General features: G+C 37.2%; 2 protein-coding genes across 3 annotated transcripts; one reads left to right on the forward strand and one right to left on the reverse strand.

Moving 5' to 3' along the window:
• The first annotated feature begins 1,815 nt into the window (after positions 1-1,815).
• Positions 1,816-14,684, forward strand: clcn5a (Cl-/H+ antiporter 5a). Of its 2 annotated transcripts, none has more exons than XM_039693841.2 (12): positions 1,816-1,896; positions 2,812-2,997; positions 5,090-5,235; positions 6,056-6,155; positions 6,272-6,582; positions 6,698-6,904; positions 7,983-8,063; positions 8,147-8,692; positions 10,264-10,450; positions 10,552-10,950; positions 12,289-12,505; positions 12,600-14,684. In XM_039693841.2, the coding sequence occupies exons 2-12, from the start codon at positions 2,853-2,855 to the stop codon at positions 12,688-12,690; spliced, it is 2,430 nt and encodes an 809-aa protein (XP_039549775.1). In that variant the 5' UTR covers positions 1,816-1,896; positions 2,812-2,852; the 3' UTR covers positions 12,691-14,684. The 2 variants fall into 2 exon arrangements, with proteins under 2 accessions (XP_039549775.1, XP_088979559.1); XM_089123433.1 differs by lacking the exon at positions 1,816-1,896 and adding an exon at positions 1,918-2,019.
• On the reverse strand, positions 13,921-21,203 carry tnfsf10l3 (tumor necrosis factor (ligand) superfamily, member 10 like 3). Its single transcript, XM_039693840.2, has 5 exons — positions 20,717-21,203; positions 17,982-18,131; positions 16,412-16,448; positions 16,151-16,243; positions 13,921-15,932 (listed from the first exon to the last, which is right to left on the reverse strand). The coding sequence occupies exons 1-5, from the start codon at positions 20,969-20,971 to the stop codon at positions 15,475-15,477; spliced, it is 993 nt and encodes a 330-aa protein (XP_039549774.1). The 5' UTR covers positions 20,972-21,203; the 3' UTR covers positions 13,921-15,474.
• Between the last annotated feature and the right edge of the window lie 1,759 nt (positions 21,204-22,962).

A 22,962-nucleotide genomic window follows, 5' to 3' on the forward strand; every position in this document is an offset into this window, starting at 1 on the left:
TGCATGCCGTTGCATCAGTCATTTTGATTTAAAAATAGGCCTAATTAATTTAATAGACCTAATTAATGTATGAATATGAAACATTGCACAGGCAGAATAATTCAGCCGAAATGAAAAGGTTGCAATGGATGCCTATTTAGCTTTGTCTTGTATTAATTATCATGCATGCTTTTTTTATGCATTTCATTTGTCACACAGGACCGTTTAAAATGTAGCTACAAAATGATCAATAACAGGACCTAAAAGAATAATTCTCTTAAAAATTCAAGTAAACTTTAAATTCTCTAAATTAAACTCTAAATTGATTAAATTATAAAAAAAATAGTTAATAGTCTATTAATAGCCAACAACAGCATGATGCTGAATGACCTGCAGTGCTTAACTTAATACTCTGCTGAGCGGTGAAAGTTCAGATTGTGCTCCAAATGACAGAACAGTATATTCAGCCAGTCCGTGTATTTAATCAGCACAGACTGGAAAGTTCAAATATATATATATATATATATTAGGGCTGTGAAACGATTAGGCTGATTGATCGCATCCAAAATAAAAGTTTGTGTTTACTTAAGATATGCTTGTGTAGTGTCTATAATTCTTTTGTAAATTCACACATATGCATGTATATATTTAAGAAATGTTTGCATGTATATACTTTATATATATATTTATACAAAATTAATATTTTACATTTCATACATTTTTCATACATTTTTCTTAAATATATACATGCATATGTGTATTTATATATACAAAATTATTATACACACTACACATACATATATTATGTAAACAAAAACTTTCATTTTGGATGCGATTAATCACAGCCCTAATATATATATATATATATATATATATATATATATATATATATATATTTTTTTTTTCAAAACATATATATATATAAAAAAATATATATATATTTTTGAAAATCTGTGGCCTATTACTTATTTGTGAAGTACATGAATTCATGTTTTTTATAGAGAAAGGTATTGATGCCGTTTAAAGAAATAAAACAAAGTCCATGTGGTCCATTACAACACAAAATCAGTAACACATGATCAAGAGGTCGCCTCATTTGTCTGCGCTGTCTCACCTATAGATGGCAACATTGAGCCACTCATTGATTGCCTGTGTGTGTGTGTAATACCCGGTAATACCGAATGTAATGACAAGAATTGTATAAGCTAGAATATAGGCTACTTAAAAGTTATTTCAATTGGCATTTGCATGTAGTACATTTGAATATATTTGTAATTATTTATAATGATTAAGTATAGGCTAACCAATTAGTATTTATATAAAAGAAATGACATTGATGAAATATTACCTTTAAATGTAATATCCAATAACACTGCAGTTAAAATTATAACCAAGAACGTGCTTTAGGCCTATGTTAATCAACACATTAAAATAAACAATGAAAATTAACTTTAAAATACAACATTTAATTTTACAAAGTTCACCTTTAGAAGTGTACCTATGTGTTAAGAAACAGTCATTTAAGTGTTTTAGGTACATTTGAAAGGGATTTTTAAATTTAGTTTATATTATCTTCAAGTGCGCATTCAATACAACTAAGGCAATAAAATAAAATCAAACCTTTACACAAGGCATTAAATAGCCTAAACATTAAATTTAATTACAAAATATATAAACTTACGAAAATAAATAAGAAATAATCAATACATTAAAATTGTCACAAGGTTGCAGGTAACAGGTTTTATATATATATAGGTTTTTTTTGTCTGAGGTTGACAAAAACTGCTGATAGATTTAGCAAATTTCAGAGACATTCTTAATCGAATGCTGAAATCTACACATCTTGTGAATCGGCATTCGGCTGTAAATGCCTTAATTTGTACGTCATTGGCATCGGCGCTTGAGATAGCAAACAAGGTAATTGTTTGTTTGTTACTTTTGCTGTCTATGCTTTAACCAAAGTACAGGCAATATACGGCATGTTAAAATTATAAATATATTCCGAAATAGTTCAACTTGATGCCATCAAGCCACGCCACGGTATTAAGTTTATGAAAATTACAGCTGGTTAGCAAGCAATCCTTTTAGCTATCCTGCTAACCAGCCGTATTATGAGTATTTTTGTACATTTGTCATTGTTCCCCATTGCTGAGATCTTAAATCAGATTAGGAAGAGTGTTACGTGCGCTTTTTCTACTCTATTTTCATCTACCATTTATCATATTACCACCATGTTACTCATACTTCTTTTGCAAGCTAGTTGGCTAAGCTAAAATGACCCATATTTGAAGTTTGCTGATTTTCTTAGCTTTCGTTTACTAACTCAGATAGTAACTTAAACCTTTAATCAAACTTAGTCTGCTACTTCTATAGGATAAATGTATATATGCTGGAAATAAGTCTTTGCTTTTAATTTTAAAGGCAGAAGTTACCTAAAAACAAGATTAAGTGTGAAAAATATGATATATTTGCGAACAGTTTAGTCTTTTATTCAACTTTATCTCTGTTTTTGTTGTAATGTACCATTGGCTGCCTGTAATTGTAAACTTTTAAATCCAATAAAAATTAAAAAGGATGTTAAAGAGAGTCATAGTTATGATTTGAAAAACATTTTCTGCATAGGTTTGAATAAATACATTCTTCTTATTAAATTCTTTATGACTATTGTAAATTCTATATTCAGAGTACATAGTCCAGAGAATCATAATAAATGGAATTAAAAAGTCATGATGTAAATATGCAGTTAGTATTCAATCTTGAAGTGACGGGTAAACATTAATAGTAGGGCGGGACCTGTCAAGCTTTAACTTAAACAGAGTCTCTTGTGCTCAGGTCAAAGGACATTTCTATGTCCTCCAAAGTCCGGAGGAACGATGGACAACACTGGCTATTGCAGTGAGAGCTTCAACAGCCTGCAGAGCGGAACCAGCGATGAGGACATGGTGGAAATAGCAGGAGCCACGCTGGACTTTTCCAGCACAGATGACGTACCTCCTCTAGAACGGGACTATAGCTCAGGTGAGTGACAGACCTACCCAAACTCATGTGTTGCGTTTATAGTCAAATGAGACAAAGGGGATTGAAAATGGCCCGAGTGACAATGGTGATGTGGAGAGGTGACAATATATGTCTTATTATTTCTCCAATGTAGCTACCACCCAGATTTATCCTTATTCATTTTCGTTCCTTTCTTCATTTTTATTGTCATTCATGAGATTCCCATAGCTTTTTCCCTTTCTGTCATCATTTGATATAGGTTTTGGGGGCAAATGTGTAATGAATAGGTCTCTGGTGTTTGAGTCTGTGAGAAAATAGTGGTGAGAATTCGCTGAGGTCACAACTTTGGTATTTGCCTCCCCCCCTCAGAAATCCTTTTATCGAAGAGATCAAAGTGTCCCCTCGAGTTTTTTTTTTTCTCTTGTAGCTAGCTAGTTTCATATTTTTACAGGTGTCAGGTTTTTACATCCATTTATTTCCCTTGAACTTCCTCTGCTTTTGATATTAGTTGCTTTGTAGTGTCTGCTGTGTGATTTGCTACTTCCACACATTTTATGGTTTATTTTTTTCTCAAACACTAACATTTTGTGATTATTTTTTCATAAACAAAAAGACTTTTATGTTTTAGTCTTTGTGTCCTTATGGCGTAGTAATTAATATAAAATGAAGTTTTGTTTTCTAGAAGGTAGATAATTATTAACCATAGCTAGTTTTATTGCTGTGTTTTTTGTTGAGTAAGTTTTTTTTCCTGTTCTTGGTACTTGTAAAATCATTCTTATGAAAGTCATGTGAAGAACTGTGAACACTGGAACAGTAATATGCACCACCACCTATGCCTTACACTGCATAATAATATGAATAATATGTAAATGTTAATGCAATCTGCTCATAGATAATACTGCATTAAAATGTAATATAATATTTAAAAATATTTACTAGTGATGTATATTTAATAAATTATTAAAATATATATAGACAATGAAGTGACTGGAGCCATTGTACACAACCATTCAAAAGTTTGGGGTCAGAATTTTTTTTAATACTTTTATTTAGCAGGCGTGCAATTCATTGTTCAAAAGTGTCAGTAAAGACATTTGTAATGCTACATACAATTTCTATTTTGAATAAATGCTGTTGTTTTGAACTTTTTTTATTCATAAAAGAATCCTGAAAAAAAATTATCACAGTTTTCACAGAAATATTAAGCAGCAAAACCATTTTCAATAATAAGAAATGTTTCTTGAGCATCAATTCAGCATATTATGATTATGTATTAAGACTGGAGTAATGGTGCTGAAAATTCAGCTTTGATATATTTTAAAATGTATTAAAATAGAAAACTGTTTTAAATTGTCACACTATTTCACAATATTATTGCTGTTTTTACTTGTTTTGTTTTTTATCAAATAAATGCAGCCTTGGATACAAATGATATATTTAAATCTGCATATATTGTAATATCTGCAGGGCAACCCCTAGTCTAGTCTTATTAAATGTATGCTTCATTTTTCATTTCTAATTTCTACATTTGATCATTAAATTCAATTATTTAGAATAGTAAGACGCTCAAATTAAATCACACTGAAAAATAATCGTTGTAAAGAATGATACTGATAACCATAACACTAAACCGCCATTAGGTGTCGCCAGGCGACCATCTTAATGAGCGAGTCATTGATTTGTCATTGAGTCATTTGATGTTTTTATGGATTGAATATTTGAATCTTTGAGTTGACCGATTAGTTCAAAATGTTGAATCACTCACTAACGAGAAAACGCGTTGCTGTTCTGAAACAAAACAAAAACAGTCAATATTGCCTCTAAACTGTAAGTGACTTAAAGTTAATTGTAACTGTTTATTGAACTGTTGTTTGAAATCAATGTCCCAGTTTCAATCGTGATGGTATTCAGGAAACAGCCCTCATGTGAGGTGAGGTTTGCTAACTGTAATGTTAGCCTATCGTGGTTCTAACCATTTGAATGGTTCTTGTACATTAATATTGCCTGTCGTGCACAGTTATCCTAAAGGCACCTAAGGTGGCGGTGCCACTGGCTTGGGCCCGTCATTGCTCCGCACAGCTATTATATCTTTCTTTTTTTTTCATCTGTGCAGGTGGTTCATATGGAGCTGGGCCAAATGGGGTTCCTAAACTGATGGATTTACTAGATGAGCCAGTGCCGGGGGTCGGCACATATGAAGATTTCAACACCATCGATTGGGTCCGAGAGAAATCTAAGGACCGAGATCGCCACAGAGAGGTGACAATACTCAGTTGAATCTTTCTGACTTTTTAAACATCATCTTTAATGCCTGGAAAGAAACGAATCGTGCATGTTGTGTATCCCAACCAATTAAAAACACTTGAGCTGTAGTATAAGCTTGTCACACCATGTTCATTCATTTGGCCAGAGTAGAACTGCCCAGCCCGAGTCTGGTTTCTCCCACAGTTTTTTTCTCTGCATTTCCATCACCTGAAAGAGTTCATTGCCACAGTCACCTTTGGTTTACTTAAGCCCTATTCAGATGAAACTAGTTTTCTAAACAAAGTTTGAGTTACAATTCTTATCATTCGACCTCTGTGATGTCATGTACCGATTCAGACGGGACTAAGATCTCTATGTTTATTACAGAGTGTGTTTTCTAAACGTGGCCGTAATAGAAGCTCATATGCTGTGCGTGTCACGTATGTGACTTTTAATTTATTATTTGTTGTTATGATTTTAATTTATTATAAAAAAAAAACATTTAAGTAAACTTCACAAGTTAATGGCAGTGGGTATTTATAAGAAATAAGTGAGCAGAGGAATCTGGACAAGTGTCTTTCTTACCCGACAGTGATATTTATATCTTCGCTGTGATATTAATCTTCGATATCTAAGAAAAAGACAGTTATGTGTATCGGCTATTGAGTGAATTTGTGTATTGGTTATATATGTGACTTAAACTGAGTTTGTCTCATAATTAAAGTTTGCATCAATGATTGTTATTTGCTTCTTTGAAACAATCTGTATTATGTAAAGCTCTATGTAAATAAAGGTGACTTGACTGTCTGTGGTCTTCAATTTCTCTTCATGGTAGATTGCTACCAAGAGTAAAGAGTCAACCTGGGCTTTGCTGAAAAGCATCAGTGACGCCTTCTCCGGCTGGCTTCTCATGCTGCTCGTGGGACTGATGTCAGGTTGGTTTGTCTCTATAATATTAAAGAGTGATTATAGACAGAGCACCAATCACACATCGCAAACACCTGGCCTTACCGTGATGTTTTAAAGCATGTGCTGTTCTATTTGATTCCAGGTGCCCTGGCTGCTGGGATCGACATCTCTGCCCACTGGATGACCGATCTGAAAGAGGGAGTGTGTCTGAATGGCTTCTGGTTTAATCATGAGCACTGCTGCTGGAACTCCAATGAGACGACCTTCCAGGAGAGAGATAATTGCCCTCAGTGGAAAAGCTGGGCAGAGCTCATCGTCGGCTCCAATGACGGCCCTTTCGCCTACATCATGAATTACCTGATGTATGTGTGCTGGGCGCTGCTTTTCTCCTTCCTGGCTGTGTCTTTAGTCAGGGCCTTCGCCCCGTATGCCTGTGGCTCTGGAATACCTGAGGTATGCTAAAGGATTTTAGTGCATGTATAATATTTTATCTTGCAGGTTGTTGCAGTAATATATAATAAAGTATAAACCACTGTTCAAATGTCACAGTTTTTGTTTGACCCTCTAGATCAAGACCATCTTGAGTGGGTTTATCATCAGGGGCTACCTGGGTAAATGGACTCTTATGATTAAAACCATCACCCTCGTGCTGGCTGTGTCATCTGGACTCAGTCTGGGCAAAGAAGGGCCTCTAGTCCATGTGGCCTGTTGCTGTGGAAACATCCTGTGCCACCTCTTCACCAAGTACCGCAAGAATGAGGCAAAGAGGCGAGAGGTATGATGAGTAAATGTGATTGATCTCTTTATACATATTATAAACCCCTCTTTTATTAAAATAAGCCACTGATTATAGTTTCTAAAGTTATAAATATGAATATTTTTGTTTTAAAAAAACACATCGCTTCTCTTCATAAGGCCTTTATTAACCCCCTGGAGCTGTATGGATTACTTTTATGATGGATGGATGCGCTTTTTTGGGCTTCAAAAAACACAGGCTCTATATTTACTGCCATTGTAAAGCTTGGACGAGCCATGATATTTTTTTAATATAACACTGATTGTGTTTGTCTGAAAGAAGAAAGTCATATACACCTAGAATGGCTTGAGGGTGAGTAAATGATGGGATAATTTTTATCCCTTCAAAGAGATACTCCACTTTTTTTAAAAATAGGCTCATCTTACCACTCCCCCAGAGTTAAACAGTTGGGTTTTACCGTTTTCGAATCCATTCAGCTGATTTTCAGATATTTAGCAGAATATCAGTAACCAAACAGTTTCTGGTCTCATTAACTTGACTTCCATAGTATATTTTTTCCTACTATGGAAGTCAATGAGACCAGAAACGGTCTGGTTATTGATATTCTTCTAAATATCTGAAAATCGGCTGAATGGATTAGAAAACGGTAAAACCCAACTGTTTAACTCTGGGGGAGTGGTAAAATGAGCCTATTTCCAAAAAAAGTGGAGTATCCCTTTAAGAAACACACTTGTCTGTCATATCCAATATAATTTGAACTTACTTCCCTTATTCCTGTGTGACTATTGACTACGATCCTTGTTTGTAAGGAGCAAAGCACTAACTTCTATCTCCCATCTGTCACTCCCTATAAATACAGTGCCTCTAAGGGGCATTTGTTGTTACATTTTTGCGGCTTGCCGCTAAGGACGTTGTAGTTGCCTGTTTTTGTGGTTTTCTGTTTTAAACATCACTCGTTGTGAGAATGTTTTTATTGACATCACGAAGATGAGACCAAACATGAGATCACGTTTTATTTTGACATCTGAGGCCTTTGTTGATCCAAGCCTTTTCAGTGATAAGCTTGGTCTTCTCTGTGTGTGTGTGTGTTGATTAGGTATTGTCCGCCGCAGCAGCCGTTGGGGTTTCGGTAGCTTTCGGCGCTCCGATCGGTGGCGTTCTCTTCAGTCTGGAAGAGGCGAGCATGCTCCTAACAAACTTCTGTTGGCATACTCTCAGCATTATCTAGTGTCTTTTTGAATGACTCTCTTTATCCTGTAGGTGAGTTATTACTTCCCCCTGAAGACGCTGTGGCGCTCTTTCTTTGCGGCGCTGGTGGCGGCCTTCACCCTTCGCTCCATCAACCCGTTTGGGAACAGCAGGCTGGTGCTCTTCTATGTGGAGTTCCACTCCCCTTGGCATTTGCTGGAGCTCATACCCTTCATCCTGTTGGGTATTTTCGGGGGAATCTGGGGAGCTTTCTTCATCCGCGCGAACATCGCGTGGTGCCGGCGGCGTAAGACGACTCGGCTGGGTCACTACCCCGTGCTGGAGGTGCTGGTTGTTACTGCGGTCACTGCTCTGCTGGCGTTCCCCAACAGCTACACCCGTATGAGCACCAGCGAGCTGATCTCTGAGCTGTTCAATGACTGTGGTCTCCTGGACTCCTCACAGCTGTGTAACTACGCCAACGTGAGCGTCACCAAGAGCAGCAGCGACGCTCTGCCCGACAGGCCCGCGGGACATGATGTGTACACAGCCATGTGGCAGCTCTCGCTCGCCCTGATCTTCAAGATGCTCATCACCGTCGTGACCTTCGGCATGAAGGTACTGGGGCAGAGCCAGCCATCCTGTCCTCCTTTCTTAGATTGATTAATTGATTTGACCACTTAAATATAAAATATGAAACTGTGACATACATTAAAACATAAATAAATAGTCAGGGATAACACAACAAAGCCCAAAGAATTATTTCCATTGTGGTCCCTTATATGGGCAGCAGGAGAGGACAAGTGGCAGCAATCATCCATTCATCCTTCCTTACTTTCATCTATCAATCCTTTCTGTCTTCCATCATTCATCCATCAAATTTCAAATTTCATACATCCTGTCTTCCTTCCATTCATTACATCTTTCTTTTTCCATCCCTCCATCCATCATACATGTCTTTTTTCCCCCATTCTTCCTTCTGTCCATCCATTTCTTTCTTCATCCTTTCACCCTTTCTTCCTTTCATCCATTTCTTTCTTTCTCTCATTCATTCTTTCGTTCTTTCTTTGTCTTTTTTCCATCCACACTTTTTCTTTCCAATTCTTTCTTTGTCTTTTTCTGTCCTTCATCCATCCATCCTTTCCATCTATCAATTTCTTTATTTCTGTCCTTCTTTTTTCATTCTTTTTTTCTTCCATCTTCCATTCATTTGTTTCATCAATTTTTTTCTTTCTTCCTTCATCCATCCACCCTATCTTCCTTTTTTCCATCCATTTCTTTTTTTCCTTTTTTACCATTATTTCTTCTTTCCATTCATCCCTTTCTTTGTCTTTTTTCTGTTATTTCTTCTTTTCTTCATCCATTCATCATTTCTTTCATCTAACCATTTCTTTATTTCTGGCCTTCTTTTTTCCAATCTTTCTTTCTTCCATCCATCTTTCCTTCATTTGTTTCTTTCATTTCCTTTTCTTCATCCTTTCACCCCATCTTCCTTACATTTCTGTCCTTTTACCATTCTTTCTTTCTTCCTTTCATTCATTTCTTACCTTCTCTCATTTTTTCTGTCTTTTTCCTGTTCTTCCTTCTATCCTTCATCCATTCATCCTTTCCATCTATTGATTTCTTTATTTCTGTCCTTCTTTTTTCCTTCTTTCTTTCTTCCATCATCCATCTTCCATTCATTTGTTTCATCAATTTTTTTCTTTCTTCCTTCATCCATCCACCCTGTCCTCATTTTTTCCATCCATTTCTTTATTTGTCCTTTTTGCCATTATTTCTTCCTTCCATTCATCCCTTTCTTTGTCTTTTTTTCTGTTCTTCCTTCTTTCCTTCATCCATCCACCATTTCTTTCATTCTGGCCTTCTTTTTTCCAATCTTTCTATTTTCGATCCATCTTTCCTTCATTTGTTTCTTTCATTTTCTTCATCCATGCACCCTATCTTCCTTTTTTCCATCCATTTTTTTTATTTCTGTCCTTCTTTTTACCATTCTTCCTTCCTCTATCCATCCATTTCTTTTTTTCTCTCTCTCTTTCTTTCTTCATCCATTCTATTTTCCTTTCTTCCATTATCCATCCCTCCCTCTCTCTGCCTCCTAAGGTCTTGACACACTTTCCATTTCCTTTTTGAATAGTTTGATGTTCTCACAGGCCGTTGTCTGTTCGGTCTTCTCCTGTGTGTTCTTCCAGGTGCCCTCTGGTCTCTTCATCCCCAGTATGGCTGTGGGAGCGATCGCAGGCAGACTGCTCGGTGTGGGTATGGAGCAGCTGGCATATTACCACCACGACTGGGTAATCTTTAGAGGCTGGTGCTCACCTGGAGCGGACTGCATCACTCCAGGCCTTTATGCTATGGTGGGCGCTACTGCCTGCTTGGGTAAGAATCTTTTCAATTTTATTTAAACTCTATTCTGTCAAAAATGTGCCATTACTGGCTTGTCCAGGTGCCTTTTTGCCAGACCTGTCTTTCTTTCATAGGCGGTGTGACTCGTATGACCGTCTCTCTGGTGGTCATCATGTTTGAGCTAACGGGCGGTCTGGAATACATCGTACCGCTCATGGCTGCCACCATGACTAGTAAATGGGTGGCAGATGCTCTAGGTCGAGAGGGCATCTATGAAGCTCACATCCGTCTCAACGGCTACCCCTTCCTGGAGTCTAAGGAGGAGTTCAGCCACAAGACACTGGCCATGGATGTGATGCGACCTCGCCGAAGCGATCCCCCACTCTCTGTGATTACACAGGACGGGATGAGCGTGGAGGAAGTAGAGTCGCTCATTGCTGAAACATCATACAGCGGCTTCCCTGTGGTCGTCTCACATGAGTCTCAGAGGCTTGTGGGCTTTGTGCAGCGCAGGGATCTGGTCATCTCTATTGGTAAGAGATTACATTTTTTTTTATGGTGATCTTTCTTTTGCGGTTTTCAGACCACATTGTACATTGTTTGTCTTGTTCCAAAACAGGGACTTACGTTTTTTACAATGTTGCAGTTTTTTATGGGTTCATTTCATTTTCGCAAGGCGTTTGCCGAAACCCACCCCATTCACACAATCTCAGACCGATTGTCGTGATTATGTCAAAAATAATCAAACTTAAGGATCAAACATGATAAAATGCCCTTAGGTCTTTAACTGTGCTTACTGATGATGAACAGATCTTCGTAGATTAAAAAAATAGTTCACCCCAAAAATTTTATTCGATCAACTTTTACCTTATGTTGTTCAAAATCTTTGACTTTTTCTTCTCTAAAGGCCAATTCACACTGTACCGACAGATGCAGACCAACACCGCAGTCACCTGATCATAGCACGTCACTTCTCAGACATGCTAAATACGATTCAGCTTGTTCAATCAGTGAAAACAAGCTCTGACAGGGGTAACACACTGATCCAACAAAACCCTTGCCGTCCCTTGTGTGTCCCTTGCCGTCTGTTAGTGCGATGTGAATTGGCCTTAAAGGAGTAGTTCACTTTAAAAAAAAAACTTTTGCTGATAATTTACTCACCCCCATGTCATCCAAGATGTCTATGTCTTTCTTTCTTCCGTCAAAAAGAAATTAAGGTTTTTCATCAAAATGAACAAATCTTTTTTCGAGTCATTTCGTTCGTTCATTTTGATGAACGAGTTCGAACAGGAGAGTCATGAAAGTGCATCACAGAACAGAGCAAGGCGAGCATTTGTCCTTATAAAACGTAAACTTTTTTTATTTTTTGTTTTTAAATGAGCGTTCGTTTCGCTAGATAAGACCCTTATTCATCGTCTGGTGTCGTTTAAAGCGATTTGAAGCTGCACTGAAACTCTCATTTGGACCTTGAACCGTTTGGTTCCCACTGAAGTCCATTATATGGAGAAAATCCTGGAATGTTTTCATCAAAAACCTTAATTTCTTTTCAACTGAAGAAAGACAGACATGGACATCTTGGATGACATCGGGGTGAGTAAATTATCAGCAAATGTTTTTTTTAAAAGTGAACAACTCCTTTAAGACACCAAGTCGTTTTTTGTTCATATAATTATAGTCAATGGAGTGAGCCCATAGTTGTTTTGCACATTTCATTGTATGGACAAAAATATTGTTACACAGTAGAAAGTCATACAGGTTTGGACAGATATTTTTTGTGAACTATCCCTCTCTATTACTGTATTATTATAGGACTCATGTGAATTATAGGTCTCTCATGAGAAGGTTTATTATGCTCCATTTCCCTCTGGCAGAAAATGCTCGTCAGCGGCAGGAAGGTGTGGTCAGCGCCTCCCGAATTTTCTTCACTGAATACACACCTCCACAGCCACCCAACAGCCCTCCCCCGTTGAAGCTCCGTGGTATCATGGATCTCAGCCCATTTACCGTAACAGACCACACTGCCATGGACATTGTGGTGGACATCTTTCGCAAGCTGGGTCTGCGCCAGTGTCTCGTCACTCACAACGGGTACGTGCTTGGTTCGTTTAGCTTTGCAGTTTTACAGACTCTTATTTTTGAGTCCACGTTAGCTCAATATAATGATCGTTCCTGTTTCCCACAGGCGTTTACTGGGCATCATCACCAAAAAAGACATTCTGAAACACATGGCCCAGATGGCCAACCGAGACCCTGACTCTATTCTTTTCAACTGAACTGCCAAACGGGCTGTTATGAAACACCAGCTAGTTTGAAACAACCCACTGGGCAGAAAACACCAGTCTGGCCAAATGATTTGCACTACAGAACTGCCAGTACTGGATTTGCCTCCATTCACACTGTGAATCCATTTTTAGGGCCTCATTGGTGCAGGCGCTACAACTTCAGGATTGAGAACCTTCAGAAGTGTTTTATGCACCCCAGCAAGAAGCTTACGAGGTGGGACTGAATGCAACCAAGTCTTGGTGTTTGCAAATAGCCAACCTATCTTAACATCAAAGCATCAAAACATATCACAATATATACCACACGGACAAGTGATGAAATCATAACACTTTGTAGCATCAATCTGTTTAAACATATACATTCACCTACCTTGGTTCATCTATGAGACATTTTTGTATAGTGATATCAGTCATTGCATATTTCTCTTCCACAATGCGATGGATGTTAAGCATAAGTTAAAACCTTTATTTGTTGTTTACATGTTCATGCACATTTTTAGTCATTTCAAGGAGCACTTGCAAGTATTCCACCATCTAAATGTTATCAATTAGGTTTTGAGTGTTAATTTATGAGTCTGATGATTCACAGTTTCCTTATTTTGTTAAGTCTTCGCTACATTTCAGTTTTGTACGTCATACACAGCATTGTGCCGTTTCTCCCAAGCGATGATGCATTAAATGATACATTCTGTATTTGTTTTCATATTACATGCACTTTTCAAAATTACAACTTCATTTTTTACACTACCATTTGAAAGTTTGGGGTTGGTAAGTTTTTTTCATGTTTTTGAAAGCAAAAAAGTTACTTAAGCTCATAAAGGCTGCATTTAGTTGATCAAAAATACAATAAAACAGTAATATTGTGAAATACTGTTGCATTCATCATTACTCCAGTCTTCAGTGTCACATGATCCTTCAGAAATCATTCTAATATGCTGATTTGCTGCTCAAGAAATAGTCTTATTATTAGCAATGTTAAAAACAGTTGTGCTGCTTAATATTTTTGAGGAAACCGTGATACATATAAATCTATTGTACAATTATAAATATCAAATAAATAACAGTCACTTGATCAATTTGATATATTTCTTTTTTTTAATCTTACTGACCCCAAACTTATAAATATTTGATGTGGTTCTCAAACATTGTGCTCTTAAAACCACTGTTAAAAATACAGAGTATGTAGCATTTCCCTATGCAAGTGATTTTTGGACAACATAAACTAATGCAATTAATGCAAGTGAATGCATTACATTATACCATTAACTCAGTAATACAATTCAGATTTGCCCTTTAATTCTGATTAGCTTCTGTTGGCACACTCTTTAATTATCCATTCATTGACATTTTCTGAGGCTTGACTTATTGGTGCCCATGTTTTCTCCATCTACAGATTCTCCTTATGTGTATTGCATGTACCATTTATATTCATATCACATGCACGTCCAAATGTAACCCGAGCATGGAAAATGTAGTCATCTGAATTGTGTAATTTCATGGTATGCATACAAACCCAGATTTGAACCCATTTTAATGTTAAAGTCTGCATCTATCTGGTTCAACCTTTTTTAATCATTTGAATTTCTCTGCTAGCCTACCAAACCACTATGCTAATTCACAGTGGGACATAAAATGAATGCTAAAACTGTACTTGAAACTTGAAAGTTTGTTGGCTGGTTCTCAGTCCTTAAATAACTTCCACAGTATTTACATTTTTTATCAAAATGTCAGTCCTTTAAAAGAAAAAATTAAGGGCCACTTTATTAAGAACATCTTATAGCATTGTGTACTAATTTTGTTGGAAAAAAATATGTAATAGAAGCCAGAAATCATTTTGTTGGGTTCTTTGTACTTATTTTTTAAATTATGTGAACTTGTTTTTTTTTTTAATTTCAGCATTATCCATTAGTGTTAAATAAGAATGTCACATTATCATTGTAATTTATTCATAAGCACTACATGAAATAAAATTACATGTAACATGCTCTCTTCTGTGTGGATTGTGAGTTTCTCCTTTGGTTTCACTCATGTCCTACCTATTTCAGATTGGACACAAAAAAAAACATTTTTTAACAACGGTTATATTAACTTTGGCTTATTTTGAAAAATATGAGTCATGTGATGTCTCTCTTAATCTTCCCCCATTTTGGCTCTAGATTATTTGCTAGACTTTTACTTCAGACACAAGTGAATGACACATGTTTGACTCATAATACATTATGGGTGGCTAAGTTTCCTTAATAAGAGACTTCTCATCCGTGAGTAGTCACACTCCTTTTAGGAAAGAATGAACAATATAAACATAATATTTATTTAAAAGAAGACAAAAAAAAAAAACATCAAAAGAAGCAGGCTATTAATCTGGCATGGTTTGTATGCATTTTTAGTAGCAGCTTGCACAAAGTTTTGTGCATTTGTTCAAGGTAAAAAGTCTTAATTTTAAGGAATTATTTGTATGTGGTTATTGTCATCATTTTCAGGTCAACATCAGCTTTGTCTTCATAAAGCCCTCACAGATTTTCTCCCATTCAGATGGGAGTCCAGAGCCATATAAAACTCAGCCCACAAAGGTCAAACGGTCTTCCTCATCTCAGACCACAATAACAAGATGGTTTTCTGAAAAATAAGAGTTGTTTGCTCATTACAGGGCCATTTGAACTCATCAGATGGTGGAGTATCTGTGCTTTCCTCTCTTCATGGTTCCCATGTGGGGCCCTCAGACAGAAACAATTTCCTTTCCCCTTGGAATGAGACCACAAGCCCCAACTGCTTCCCTCAGAGGTCAAACAGGAAGGCCCCGAAATAGCTGGAGGAGTCTTCTGCATACACAGCTGTGGGAGAGGACACCGAGATGAAGATCTCATCACCTGCACGAAGTTCAAACAGGCCGCCCTGGTAGATGGAGTGAAGGGCGTTCTCGCTGTCTGGAGACCAACATTTGGTGCCCACGCCCTTCAGGAGCTGAATAGGCCGAGCGTAGGCAGTCTTCTTGTAGACACACTGGACCACCTGGTGGCTGACGGATCCAGAGTGGTAATTGTCCATGGAGAGGGTGAGATAACGAAAGTAGACTTGGGCGTACAGGTAGTAGCGGCCTGCGCTAGGAATACGCAGCCGGCCGTTGGACACGGTCATGTTGTGCAGGTGGGAGCCAAAACTTTGGTTCCCCCAGGAACGGACAGGATGGCGACAGGACTGGTGAAGGTCAGTCTGGGGGGTTAAAGATGTCGTACCTGGTTTAGTAGGGAAGAAGATGCGTTAAAAGTTAAAAGAAATTTGCTTGTGAGCACAACAATGCTTTTGTTGAACACATTTTTTCAGACAGTAAAGAGTCAGACATGTTTTGTTATGTTACTGAATTCCTATTGGTTGTGGTTTGTAGGGTTATTTCCAGAATATTGTTTTTGCTGACCTAAGAAATGCACACACCCAAACATGCTGGCAAACTCACCCTGCAGTCCACTGTCTCTGAGAGTAAGATGAGCTGACGGCCGTGGGCTGCCAGTGGTGAGTAATTTTGTACGTGGAGGGATAGCGACTCTTTCTGAGAAACAGTCGAGAACAAAGAGTGAACCAAACAACTCAAATAAAGTCATTTAAAAGATATAGATTACTGAACTTTAAAAGAGACTGTAGGTTAGTTCAGGCAACAGTAGAAAGTTGTTCTTCAATCGATGAGGAAAACACTTGAATTCCTGTGGTTTCATGTTACCTTGAAAGGTGTGTTTGGAGATAATGTTTTCTGTGACCTAAAAGAGACCCACCCCCCAAAAAAAGAATGTAATCAGATGTGTGGGGAAAAAAAGCATAAAAATATACTGAAATTTCTGCTATTAGGGTTGAAAAAAGTGTTACACATATAAACTTCACTAACTCATTTTCCACATTTAAAGTCCATGACAAAGACAATCCAGCTCTTTTCTGGAACACCGGAATGGAAAAATCCCATTAAATCCACAGATGAGAGAGAACAAGCTTCAATGTGTGTGTGAACTGAACCGAAAGGACTCGTTATCATAGATATGTATATAAAGGCTAGATATGTCGTCCACGCTGCTGGCAAATGGAGGTCGACGTCTGCACCTGGCGGCCATCTTGTCACAGGCAGCTCGCTCACTCGTAACATTGTGTTAATGGTACATGTACTTTTTAAATCACCACAACTTGCTCAATTTTCTACCGATTTTCAAACGGTTTGTTTTGTTATAAACGTCAGAGATGTAGTTACTTATGAATGAAAAGTTTATAAATAAATAATCATCCATTCCAGATAATTATAGCCACGTTAATAACGTTTGTAAGAAACCAAACCATTTGTAAATCCGTCAAGATTTCAACGAGATAAGAGTATTTGTGTTCGTGCTGACCGCTCATCTTACATCAGCTTGTCTGTGACAAGATGGCCGCCGTAACACATCTAGCCTTTATATACATATCTATGCCCGTTATACTCAAGGCAAAGTTCTTTTGTGTTCTTCGTTTTGGCAAGCTGTTTCGAACTCCCAAAACGAACTTCGTTTCGGCCTAATTTTGTTCGAAATGATGTCACATCTGTTCGTTCTTCCTTCGATTTTGTCTTTAAGTATAAAGGGGGGTTTACACTGATGCCTAGTGTTGTGGATGCAGTATTACACAAAATAAAAAATCCTCAGCTATTGTACAATGCGCTATTCAAAATCAGCCAGGACTGATTTATTTAGTGAGCTATAGTGCCCAATAATAGGGATTACGGAGGTAAAGCGAGTAGTATTCAGCTAATCATGTGATTTCAATATGGCCACCCCCATGAGGAGATCCACACCATGTTAAGTAATACTTTTATTAGGTTACTGATATGACTGCTACTATTAATTTCTTCAACTTTTTGAGTAAAAAGGACTGAAGTGTGATTGTAAATTGCTTACAAGTGAGCAGAAATCTGTTAAATAACTTGTAATAATGCCGAATGCTTTTGTGGTTTTCTGCCGCTACTTTCCCACTGGTCTTGTGCATATCTAAAGGGTTCAAATGCCATAACAGACTCATTCCCATGACTCCAGTAGACATCAGTGATAAGAAGCAGAGCATGCTTTTGATGCACTTGCGTGTTTAATGTGCTTTCATGTCTAAAATAATTATATGTAACATCTTTGTAGGATTTTTTGGATAATTTCTTGCATACAGCCAGTTTCAAACCAAACGTGTGGGAGAAATACATCAGTAAAACTTTATGTTGGATTGTTTTAACCAAGCCCCTCTGCATTTCTTTGCATGTTTTATTGAGAAATGCAGTATCTCTTTACCTTGGAGATGTAGGCTTTGAGTCCTTCAGCTAATTTAATGCATGGCTCCCCAAAGAGCTGAACCAGGTCATCAGGTACGTCCTGTTCCTTCTCCATAGCGTTCAGAAGACCAAGACACCTCAGCTCCTCCACCACACCTTCTGTTCGAGCCTGTCGATGACATCGATCTCAATTCACCAGTCCACTTAAAACTTATCCTTTGATGAAACATCCTAAAAAGCTTTCTTTCCAAGCAATACATTACAAAACTTTCAAAATATTCATTTAATTTTGTGGGAAGCATTCTACCTGTTATACAGGTCTGCTAGGGCCTTCATCGGATGATGGTTGGCTATTCCTCGCAGTTCTAGCAAGGGAACGCTAGACGCATAATATACACCTCCAAAAAAGTGCTGGAGGGGAGGACAGAGAGTGGGCCACTAATGCGGGCGGTTTATTTACTCCTTTAGGAGTAACCATCAGGAAATGTGTTAACATAGGTCCCACCACTATGTCCACACTATCAATTCAAGGTCCATGCTGGAGGGGCGACAGATGAGGGAGTGGGATGCTATTAGTGCTAATGCATAACTCTTCCTTTTCTGTCAACAGCACCTTCCTGCACACATCACAAGGAAAGTGCAAAATACTGCTTCCATGATCCATGTATTGGAGGGGCAACAGAAGGGAAAATGGGACATTACTAGTGACAATGTCCACATTCCTCTTTTGGGAACAGACCATACGAATGTGATTGCATATGAGACACATTGACGCTTCCTCTCTACTCTAAGTACCGAGAGATGGTGATAGATGAGGAAGTGGGACGGGAGTGGCAGTATTGCCCACTCTCTTCTTCTGTTCAAGGCTTGACACATTTTCTAAACCCACTAGCAATCTTTGATTTGACACTTTACAAAACAAACAGACATGCAGGCTAAAATTGAACATGCTCACACAGACAAAGCAGATTCCAGACAAAAGAGTTGATGACGTGTTGTTCAGACGGCCTTTTATAGATTGTCAGCATGTCTGTGACATCATCCGACTGCCGTAGCCAATCAGAATTTGGCGTGTATGCACACATGCTTCAGAAACCGGTTCACGTGAAACGTTCCCATAGCATCAACACCACGATGCAGTGTCGAAGTTCTTCGAAAGGGAACTTGGTGACTTTTTTGGATGTGTAATCTAAACAAACAAAAAAACTGAACTTGTCATAAAAAGTCCCACCTTGGCTGTTTGCGGTCAAAATTGAACAACCATACGAAATGGTTAAAATATGTGTTGAATAAAATCTATATATCTGTCACAATGTTGAACAAACAGGAGAGAGGCTGTAAAACATTAAAAGTGCGAAAATTAAAACTCACTTTCTAAGCATAAAATCTAGATTAGCCTACAGCAGGAAGCTCCCTAAAACACTTTAGCCATCTACTGGCCTTTATTGTCATAACATTATTTTGACCTGACATGAAGTAATGTTATTTTTGTCTAGACCCAGTAGGCCTACATGATAAATTCTCATATTTTCTTCATGCCTCAACTTATAGAAGTGTATATTTTTACTTAAGTAAAGTTCCAAAAGCTTGTGTATTTGCTTATAAATGATGGTGAAATTTACAAAAACTAAAATAATTAAATCTAAAAGCACACAAAAAGTGCATAATTATATTTTTACTATTTCAGGGAAGTTAGTGAAAGCTTAGAACGGTTCAAATGACAAAATAATAATATGAGGAAATTATATCAGAAAATGACCAGGCTTACCACAATGGAAAACTATTTAGACAGCAACCACTTCATATAATATTAAATGTCAATAAATATCTCTGTCACTAGAAAAACAGGGTTAGACTAGATTATACTACAGATATTTGAAGTTCTCGAAGGCTTCTGCATTTGACTTTTTTTTTTTTCCACAGTATTGTTTATTTTCAGAGCCCGAGCCCCTTGTGTATTGTGTCTAACTCATCACATGTGACCCAAATTGCAAAACCCTCACACTCAAAACCACTGACCTCTCATAAAGAAGAGGATTTAAAAGTAATTAATATGCTAATTCAATCTGACAACATTCCTCTGATTTAGTTAGCCGAGCGCTCAAATCTTTCTTTATCTTTAAGGGGAGTTTCCTAGACCACTTTCAGCCTTGTTTTAAAGTCTTTTCCCAATAATTTTATTATACTGGTTTGGAGAGATACAATTAGACAGATGATGTAATTGGTATAATTTTAATAAATACTTAAATCATGTAATTACTAAAAGGGCACATTTGATTGTTTTTGTGGCAAATAGAGGAACAAATGATTTGCTGAAACAATCTTAATAACACATACAATCATTAATATTCAGTGCATTATGCAACTTGCCCCACAGGACATTTTCAGTCAAGAGTTTGACAACTTTAAATTAAAGGACACCATGGGAGTTTGAAAGCCTTAGATGATTTCAATACAAGATTTAGAAAAGAATTCAGCAATTCTATGTGCAAAATGTATTGACTGATTATTTGTATCAGAATGCATTATGACAAAGATCCATGACCTAATGAATGCAGTGATACCCTTCTCAAGACTAGTCAAAGAAAAAGCTGTGCACAATGAAAACGAGCCTAATCTCCAGTTCTGAGGAATGTTAGCCTACATGTGGAATGGTTTTACAGAAAATAGATTTTAAAGTGATACAGACATCACACCGTTAGTAATAACAGCAATATAAGTAAAGTAATAACTTTTTGTTGCATGCAGTTTTACCTGTGCCATTGACATGTTCAAGTATATGAAGAGTCCAGTGGTCGAGGCAACTTGAAGGACAATCACGATAACAACAACCGTAGTCACCCACAACCTGGACGGCACTTCGAGACGATTTTTGGGCTGAACCATGATGAATGAGCTCGATTCGCTGCTTACAGATTGTAAATATTCGGAGTTGCCTTCGGATGCCGCGGCATTCCTGTCGAATGACTCCATCACGCGCTGAGGAGGGGCTGCAGACTCCATGTCCATCTCTAGGACTAACTAAAGAAGTTTGATTTTACCAACCACCACAGACAACGAGTCCAAGGACACAAGTATGTTTTAATGACAATAGTATCATCTTATAGGCAAAATAGGTTCCAGTAAATCCTGCGTTTTAGTGACAATAAGTTAAAAACACGCTGCTGCGAGGAATAACAACCGAACGAGTTTGACGATAGACTGGCAATATCATCCGCTCTCCATCCTGCCTTCTCGGTTTTCATTTGACACCTCCTCGTGCCTCCCATTATTATTACCTGCTGTTTGTTCTGTTTTCCACGCTGTGTAGAGACTGTAATAAATTAATAATTATACCAATAATAAAACATGGCAGCACAAAGGCTAATTACACAATGCTGGGTAGTTATGTAGCTACTACTAATCTTGATTACGTGATCAGATTCAAAAAAGTAAAAACTTAGATTACAAATTAGATTATATTGGCCTGGTTTCACAGACAGGAGTAGGCATTAAATTAACACATTTAAGTAGCTTTTATAGCCTAAACGTGGCTTAAAAACTATTACCGGTGTGCATCTTGAGACAAAACAATCACACTGGCATATTGTAAGATATTTTTTTCAGGTTAGACAGACATCAGATCAGACAGTTACTTTTTTTTTTTAATTGATTACATGATTACATTCACAAAATATCAGTCATGATCAATTAAATCAATAATTATATATATGTTGCTTATGTGGACATTCAGAAAGTTCTAGTTTTGTGAAATTGCACACACTATAACATGGAAAACACATTGATTATTTGAATTATAACTTAAGTAAGTAATTTAACCATGTATATTGTGATGTCTTTGTAAGGCTTTGTCTTGTCTATTATTTAAAAATGATTTTATTTACATTTTAAAATGGTATGATTTATTTATTAGCTTTTCGTCAAACTAACATACCACCTGCAGTTCCAGTTTGGATAACCCTGACTTAATGTAATACAGTATTTAATGCACTTCATGTATGAATTGAATTGGCTATTTTTATATCAACATGGTACAGTATTATTATATTCAATTCAATGTGGTAAATGAGTTAGGCCAAAACAGTAATCTAAAACTAGGCCTAATCAAAAAGTATCAGCTTCCATATTTACCAATTACTATGGTAGACTAATAAAAAAAAAGAAAGAAAGTAATTTCAAGCATACTAGTGTAAGTACAAGCAGTAAAGTGAGTAATAGTTTGACAAATGTACATATTACACTTTACAACACATCAATTTTTAAAATAACTTTTGAAGATTATTTATGTATTTATTATAATTTTGTATTGAGCATGCAGTTGTATGTAGTTCTATGTGTGTTTTTCTGTAATTTGTAGATGAATGTATACAGCTGATATTGCAGAGGAGAATATGTGCACACTATCTCACACAGCAAATCTGCTTTTTAAATGTGTGATCAGACTATTTTGTCTTATCTTTAACTAAAACTGTTATTAAAGTGACATTCTTGCAACATGTTTTGATTTCAATCAGGCACACATTTTGCATGTAGCATGACAGCTTGGCTGGGACTTATTCACCAAGCAGAGACTCATGGTTTGTTTACCAGTTGTTTCCTGTTTTTTTCTGTTCAGCTTACTGCCAAATACCATCCCAAGATGTTTCCTAAATCAAAGCAACAAACAATAGAACTAGAGGGGAAATACATAGGCTATAGATTGTGTTTATTTGATTTCCTGTTCATGCATGATGTTGGTATGCAGATACAAGGATGGGAGACAGATGTTTTGGGTGCAGTCTGTGAGTTACAGCAGCCCCCTGATTCCCCACACCCACATACAACAGCTTACATGAGGGGCTGACAACAGCTGGAGAAGGGAAAGTCACAATAACAACTCTTTTGCAAAGAAATATATCTATTTGATTTCAATGCAATGATAAATCCCAGTCAGGTTTTTCATGTTTTTGTTTCACTCAGGCATGCATGTAAGATATGTGCAGATATTTAATCAAATTTTG

Source organism: Pimephales promelas, chromosome 19 (genome assembly GCF_988280905.1).
Source record: "Pimephales promelas chromosome 19, fPimPro1.hap1.1, whole genome shotgun sequence".
Taxonomy (NCBI): domain Eukaryota; kingdom Metazoa; phylum Chordata; class Actinopteri; order Cypriniformes; family Leuciscidae; genus Pimephales; species Pimephales promelas.

What these genes read in the sequence shown, in the direction of transcription:
- tnfsf10l3 (XM_039693840.2), bottom strand. Translation starts at nt 20,971, where the DNA reads ATGGACATGGAGTCTGCAGCCCCTCCTCAGCGCGTGATGGAGTCATTC. An exon ending in TCAAAGCCTACATCTCCAAG is followed by an intron (nt 16,449 to 17,981) that starts GTAAAGAGATAC and finishes GGTCTCTTTTAG; the next exon opens with GTCACAGAAAACATTATCTC. An exon ending in CTCCAAACACACCTTTCAAG is followed by an intron (nt 16,244 to 16,411) that starts GTAACATGAAAC and finishes ACTGTTTCTCAG; the next exon opens with AAAGAGTCGCTATCCCTCCA.
- clcn5a (XM_039693841.2), top strand. Translation starts at nt 2,853, where the DNA reads ATGGACAACACTGGCTATTGCAGTGAGAGCTTCAACAGCCTGCAGAGC. An exon ending in TTCTCTTCAGTCTGGAAGAG is followed by an intron (nt 8,064 to 8,146) that starts GCGAGCATGCTC and finishes TTTATCCTGTAG; the next exon opens with GTGAGTTATTACTTCCCCCT. An exon ending in TGTCTCGTCACTCACAACGG is followed by an intron (nt 12,506 to 12,599) that starts GTACGTGCTTGG and finishes TGTTTCCCACAG; the next exon opens with GCGTTTACTGGGCATCATCA.